We start from the raw sequence: 7,610 nt of genomic DNA on the forward strand, positions 1-7,610 counted from the left end.
TCGACTTGAGTTGCAGAAAAGCTTGTAACTCACTCCTGAAAAATAGTTTTTACGCATTTTGGTTGTCACCGCAAGTAACTTTTCAGTCTCATTTTCAGTCACTACTGTCGATAAGCCAAATGACGTGCACTGCTGGACAAATGCCTCTTCTAAGAATTTCCACAGCGGCCAGTTCAGCGCTGCCCGCATGCACGTGCTCTTGATCGTCGGTCCACCTGTTATCCGGTCACTTTTATGCCCAAAAGTTTCTGACAGTTGTTGTATTTATCCTTTGTGACGCTATTTACTCTGGATACATAACTATACTGGCTCGTTTTTTTTTTAATTCTCGTGAACTGAAATTGCCTTTTTAAGAAATTGTAACATTATTTACCTAAAAAACAATTTTTAGGATTGTTAAAGTTACGGGCATATTGTTTGCAATAAATTAATTACAAAGAAATATAAATATTTTGCTGCGTGTTCCAAGTTTCCCCTTCTTAAAATTTCCATCATTTTTATATTATTTTAAAGATGCCCATTTAAAATATGAATACATGAAAAACGATGCTCATTTAGTTAATTAATGCACTTCTTTTGTTTCTTCTTGGAAACGATGAAGACGCTGTTTTAAAGTTGCCATAGAGATTTGTAAAAGTATATCTTTTAAGGCACTCTGAAAGGTAAATGAAAAACATTTTTGAAGACAATATAATTCCAATTAACAATTCATTGTATTACTCGTATTATGTATTTAATTTACTGCATTTGAACCCCGAGAAAAAAATCATTGACATTAATTTCTTGTATTTATTTTCAAAATTGTTGTTACAGTTAGTTGTAGTTAAAGGGCCCTTTCATGCCTTCACGTTACTGAGGACAGTATTCTGATACATATTATTATAACCTCATGTAGAAGGGCACATAGCTCGCAGATGATCTGGTGAAGATCGCGGGAGGTGCCTGGATGCGGGCCGCGCAGGAGTGCTGGACCGGTCCTTGTGGAAATCCATGGGGGAGGCCTTTGTCCAGCAGTGGACGTCATTCGGCTGAAACGAACGAACGAACATGAGCCCTCTTAGCTCAAGGACAGATGATGAATCGTCCGTTTTAAAGTGGTTTCAGATTTTAAGATAATTTTGGTTAATTTGCCTACAATCTCAATGTCGCCAAATATTGGGATAAAAATTTGCCTTGTCCCACTGGGAATTGAACCTAGGAATCTTAGATCAATAGACAAAAAATATCTAACTACTAAATTTAATGCCTCTCATCTCCATCAGGCAGCAAAAAGTGAAAATCAGCGTCATGTTGACTTTTTAACATTATGGTTTTGCAAGCTTTGCTTGGTTTTCCCATTAGTTGCTTGCAACTCACGAAGGCGAGTGAGCTTTATTTGTGTGTGTACGTGTACATGCACATAACGATAGTGTAATGTCATGTAATGTCTATCAAAACTTTTGAAAAACGATCAGTAGCTAGCCACCACACATGTAAAGCTCACTCGCCTTCGTGAATTGCAACAACTATACAAAGTAAGCACATCAAGAAAAAAATTGCATTGCAACTACTATTTATTGATGGGTAGTTCATTCGTACTTCTGTTTATGAGCCAAATAGTTACAAGAAAGCCTTCTTTAGTAATAGTAATAGCAACGATTCACATCACTTCGTTTCGTTAGCTAAAAATGTTTCAGGCAAAATTATTTTGATCAAACCTTGTAGGCATAAAAATAATTTATTGAAATGCAGTCACGGTTTAAAAAACTACTTAACTGACCAAACAATAAATATAATCTTCATTGTTGATGAAGTATTATTTTTAATTTTATTAGAATGAAACGAATTAATTACTGACTAGCTTTTCCCGCGGCTTCACCTGCGTGAAATTAAGTTTGTCACATATCGTCATAAATTATAGCCTATATGTTATTCTGGGTTATAAAGGTTATGAACAATAATACTGTAAAGTTTAATCAAAATCCATTCTGTAGTTTTTACGTGAAAGAGTAACAAACATCCAGACATCCAAACTTTCGCATTTATCATTAGTAGGAAATAGGATAGTAGGATAAGTAGGACTAATAGGATTGCAGTTCGAGTCAGCTTGCACTTTGAAGACTACATCGTAAAGCTACATAATTTTAGTGTCTCTTTCTGTTTTCTTTTTGTAAAAGGTTTTGAAAGAAACCGCTGATGTAATACGGGTGACATGTTTGGCTAAAGCTGGAACAGTACATTATTCTACGTATCGCTTGTTCTTATCGCGTTAGAAAGTTAGATGAATATGCGTAGATTTAATTGGTTTTAGGTATTATCTTGTATTTGTAGCAGGGCTAACATGCGTGCATTTGTGGCATGTGTGGCGAAAGGGGCATAGGTGGCATAACTACATTAAGATCAAGTTTTCCAAGCCTTTTAGTTTACCAGGAATAGAGATACAAAAGTAGCTTCTAGGGCGTCATGATCATCATCATCATTTCAGCCTTAGGATGTCCACTGCTGAACATAGGTCTCCCCCAATGATTTCCACAAAGGATAATCGGTAGCGGCCTGCAACCAGCGTCTTCCCGCTACCTTTATGAGGTCGTCGGTCCACCTTGTGGGTAGACGCCCTATTACCTACGCTGCGCTTCCCGGTACGCGTAGCCTTCACTCCTCATAACACCATACTTTACGAGATCGAATCTAGGGCCTACCAGATTATTATTTTATATTATGATCAGACATTTACGTAATAAAATAAGAAACCACTGGTAATAAAAAACGATATTTAATTGGTGACTATTGATACAAAGGGTATAAACAAATGCTTGTAGAAAAATCATTCAAACATGTTGAAATAGAAAAAAAAATAGCCGTACGCGTTCCTGTCATAGTTATAAAATAGAGGGGATTTACTAGAATAGTGTTTATTTTTACAAAGGTGTTTACATTTTAGTTATTTTTTTTATTCCTTGTCGCCCTGTCCAAAATGGAGGACCTCCTTCTCGACTTCCCCGTCGACATTCACTACGTAGTGGGCGCCTCCGCCTGACTTCTCTACTCCGTTGATGTTGGAGGAGTGGCTGTAGGAAGAAGTGGAAACTCCTACGAAATGCTCGTTCTCCCCTGGCTGGTGCTGTTCGATGTCCAGAGGGTTGATGATTATTGGCTTAATTGGCTTCATGGCTGGCATGGGGGGCATGGCTGGCATGGGCGGCATGGGTGGCATTGGTGGCATTGGTGGCAAAGGTGGCAACGAGAATTTGAACTCTGGCATCTGAAAAGAATAATGTTGAATGTAGTAATATGTGGCAATTAGAGGCATTGAATTGTGTTCTCGTGACATTAGTGACTCAAGCTTTCGTGCAAATGGAAAGTTATAGTTTTTTTTAATAATAATATTTACAGCATTATGATTGCAAAAATCCAATACCATTATGTTAGCACTGTTGAGTATAATTATATGTGGTTTTATATGAACAAGACACAAATCGAAGGTAAATTATTAACTTGAATAGATGGGTCATGTGATGGAAAATTTTGATTCAAAATAGATTGATATTGTGTAGTTTTAAAATGGGAAGTGTAGGTACGAGTAATAGTTTAAATAGATTTGGATAACATTATAAAATCGTGGTTTGGCTATGCAGTGCACATGGTGAATGAATATGAATAAGTGCAGTGCAATAAAATTAAAAGTAAATACTGAAACTTTAAGATTTGTACCTGAAACAAAAAAATATTTTCATTTAGTATTTTCAGGACTGTTGCTGAAAGTTTGTTGAGCTTCGTTCGTCTTTGTGTTGTCAAAATTTATTTACCTGTGTCTTTGTTCGATGTAGTCCATATTTGATAATATTAAAAAATTATAATAAGAGTAGTGTAAATGTATGTGTTGTGTTACTATCTAAAATAAGAAAAAAGTTAAAATCTTCTCAACTCCTCCTTCAGTAGAACCTTACCGACGGGAATCTGAAAAATAAATAATATTGAATAAACCATTCCGTATACAGAAAAATACTTTAAAATAAGGTTTATAACTTACACAATAGGGTCATTTAGGTTTGGAGGCCTAGTTCCGACTGAAAAAAAGATAAGATTATTAAATTTAGTTTCTTCTGGGTTCTACAAAAAAAAATTGAGATAATTTTTTCAGCAACTATTTTCACAATAGCTGAACGGTAACCTAAGATCCATGCCGCCGCTCGACTATTGTAGTGAGCCCACTCGTAACACAAGCATAATTTAGCTTATCACGAGGTGTTGCCGGTATTATTAGCAAGTTTTTTAAAAAAAAACATATCACAAAAACCGCACTCACATTTTTCTTCCTGCACCTCTCCGTTGTCGTTCACCAAAATATGGGTGCCTCCAGTCCTCACAAGCTTGCCATCCTTGTCCCTGGTGAAACTACTGCTGGATTTGACTGCAACTCCATTGTACACCTGATTTGGTCCAGGCTTCACGCTGGCCATCTCGGCCGCAGTGGGAATCTTCGGCAGAGGTATGAAGGGCATCTGGAACCCACCAAATGGAAACCGCGGCGCCTTGGGTGGGATAGGGGGAGTTGGCATAATTGGTAAGGTGGGGAGACGAGGCATTATAGGCATCTGTAAATAATTTTGTTTTTGTACAGTGTACGTGTGTAAGTTTTTCGTTTTGATGGTAATGTGATGTTCTACTGTTTTTTCGTGGACTGTTTGAGAGTGCAGTGAACTGTAAAATAAGTACCATGCAGTGAGGATTGAGTAGTGCTTTATTTATTGTTTTTCAAACATTTTTTTTTTAATGTTATAAAATTGTGCTTGTGCGGGGCATGCAATACTATAAGACACGGGCCTCTGGATGTCTGGGCCGGTGAATTGTTTTTAATAAAACGTATTTATTTAAATCAGTCATTTTATCAGTATGTGTAATATTTAATGATTTTTTTATTGTATAGTTATGAACATGCATATGTCAGTTTTGTGTGAGTTAGTGACACCACAAAGACGAACTGAGGGATGTATTTAATCTTAGAAAATTCCAAGTATTTTTTATGCTTACCCTTATGTGTTGGAATCTGAAACAACATTACGAAAATTATAATAATTACATTGGAAAAATATGTGTTACAAATTAAGCTAGAGATACGAAAATTTTGAATTGTAAGAGTTTCAAAATAAATTTTAACAATAATTAAGTACTATTGATGTTTATTTCTTTCAGTGATAGACAGTAATTAATGCACAGAGGAAAAGCCGTAGGCATAGGCACAAATAATTGTTATTTTTTACTTACGGTGAGAAATTGTTTTCATTATCATTCGTCCAAACGAATCCTGCTGTAAAGAGAAGATTGAGAGAAATTATTTCAAAATTCAGACAAGTTCTATGCAATATAATATTATTATAATCATTTTTATTTATCAACACCTACATGATGCAATAAACAATAAGTACCGATTTTATTTCCTAAGCTTAGTACCTATCTTTTTTCATAAGTAATATCGAAATAGAATAAATATCGTTTTGCATAAGTAACACAACAGTTTTTAAACCGTTGTTTTCACCTTCAATTAAGTTTACATTTAACAAGTGTCGTTTTTGTAAGTTTTTCTTGTGAGTGCTACAATATAACCTTGTTGGTGATCAAATATATAAAATAAAAGGAATATTAATATACGATTTATGAGTGTTATTTGTGCTCAGAGTACAGCACATTTCGTTTGGAGACCGACTCTATCACTTGTTACAACAATGTCATGGTTACTTATGGTTACATTAATCACACATAATAATTCTCATTTAAGTAGATAAAACACGTATGTCCTATTGTTGCATAAGATAAAAAACAGAGAACGATAATACGTGCCAGTATTTAATTGTTTTATTATATTTTGATCTTTGTTAAATTTGTTTTAGAATAATCTATTTTTTTGGTCATTCTCCCTTAATTTAATCATTAAAAAAATCTTTACCTATTTAAAAAAGTTTAAGAAATACATGGATGCCAAGTAAATATTTTTCAAAAAATGCATACTACATTATTAGAAGATTTGGAGCTCTACTAATAAAAATATTGAATCAGTAATTTAAAAAGGTTTTAAGTCAGGAAGTAGGCTATACTTCCTGACGCAATAAGACAAAAGGTTAATTAAACTACATCTTCAGTTCATATTTCGTTTCAAAAATAACGTTTTTTTGTCGTTTATCCGCTGACAGAAGGTTTAAATGAGTCCCTAGTACCACGTTAGTACTCACTAGAGAATATCCTGTACTCTGTATTTTCCGTAAAGGGTGTAGAAAATAATACCACCAAGAGGATTGTCTTCCTTAGTTATAATTTCCAAGGGCTTCTGTCGAGTTTCAGAGAGCCTCGGAGCTTTATTCATCTGTAAGGAATCGCAGTCCCTACATCATTTGTCGATATTTCAGTCTAATTCGAGTTAATTATTTATTGGTTATTTATATTTTATTTGTAGTATTGCTAATTTTTACTTTTTATTTCCAAATATTTTTGAAATTACTAAATAAATCACTTCATTTTTATTTTTTAATCTAAATTAGTTTAATTAATTTAAAAATACCCTAAATTAATATTTAGTAGTTTGTTCAAGAAACCCGCACGAAACTTCTAGATCCTTTACATACGATCGCACGTTTTTGTGGGTACTTCTATTTTACTAAATCTTTAGTGCCGAAAATTCACTACTACTTACCATGCACTGCAGCTACCAGCGAGACAATAATGAGGATCGTACGCGCCATTATATGGCGTAAAATAATATAATAATTCCGATAAACTTTGCTCTAGAATACTTTTAACTATAACAGTCAGACACACACTGGGGACTCGTGCATCAAATGTTCATTTAAGTATTATTCATTACTTGTTGTTAACACAAAACAAGCTGTGCAAACTGAAGCGAATGATTGTAACGTGTTTCGGAGAAAATTATTGAAAAATATACGCTCGCAAAATGTTTTATGGAAATGTTTTGTTCCTTTCTACGGGATATTAAGCACGGATTTGTGAGACAATGTGTGTTGGGTTGACGTCATGCTTACACCTGAAAGGATGGTGCTTAATAACATTTAGAGTGTCTAATCTTTCGAAAGACCATTTTGCATATATTTTTAAGATTCATATCAGAACTTCCAACCTTTCTTTCCTTTTTTATCAGGATAAGTGAGAGAGAGAAATACAATTTATTTTATGAAATTGTCTTCACTTTTAATATTTTTGAATCACAATTTCTTTGAGAGTTAAGGAATTAAATAATACCTACTGATTAAAGTATTGTCATCGTTTATTTAAACAATTTTGAAATCGATAATGTGCTAAGCAGTGAATTTAGGATATAATTTAAAAAAGGTTTTTTTCTTTTACTTCTACTGTCTAAATAAAGAACTTTAAGGAGCAATATAATTAAATAAACACTATAAACAAGGCACCAAAGCCCGGTTAGTCATCATAACAATAACATTTGACACAAATAAATACACTAACTTAACAAAAATTTAAGTTATTATATCAATTATATTAAAAGTAATTATATCCTGTTTGAAAAACATATTGATAGCAATAATATGTGTTTTCCAACAAAATAACTAACAAACGTAGAATATTTGTGCATGTGAATAGGTAAACAAAAGAAAATGATT

General features: G+C 33.9%; 1 protein-coding gene across 1 annotated transcript; it reads right to left on the reverse strand.

Moving 5' to 3' along the window:
* Window positions 1-2,736: 2,736 nt before the first annotated feature.
* On the reverse strand, window positions 2,737-6,811 carry LOC135086804 (seroin-like). The gene is made up of 7 exons (XM_063981637.1): window positions 6,665-6,811; window positions 5,245-5,287; window positions 5,011-5,026; window positions 4,286-4,574; window positions 4,010-4,046; window positions 3,927-3,936; window positions 2,737-3,241 (listed from the first exon to the last, which is right to left on the reverse strand). The coding sequence occupies exons 1-7, from the start codon at window positions 6,711-6,713 to the stop codon at window positions 2,930-2,932; spliced, it is 756 nt and encodes a 251-aa protein (XP_063837707.1). The 5' UTR covers window positions 6,714-6,811; the 3' UTR covers window positions 2,737-2,929.
* Between the last annotated feature and the right edge of the window lie 799 nt (window positions 6,812-7,610).

This window comes from Ostrinia nubilalis, chromosome 1 (genome assembly GCF_963855985.1).
Source record: "Ostrinia nubilalis chromosome 1, ilOstNubi1.1, whole genome shotgun sequence".
Taxonomy (NCBI): domain Eukaryota; kingdom Metazoa; phylum Arthropoda; class Insecta; order Lepidoptera; family Crambidae; genus Ostrinia; species Ostrinia nubilalis.

Coding starts and splice junctions, on each gene's coding strand:
- LOC135086804 (XM_063981637.1), bottom strand. CDS start 6,713: ATGGCGCGTACGATCCTCATTATTGTCTCGCTGGTAGCTGCAGTGCAT. Junction 5,288..6,664: donor GCTGGTAGCTGCAGTGCATG/GTAAGTAGTAGT, acceptor TTCTCTTTACAG/CAGGATTCGTTTGGACGAAT. Junction 4,047..4,285: donor AGAGGTGCAGGAAGAAAAAT/GTGAGTGCGGTT, acceptor TCTTTTTTTCAG/TCGGAACTAGGCCTCCAAAC.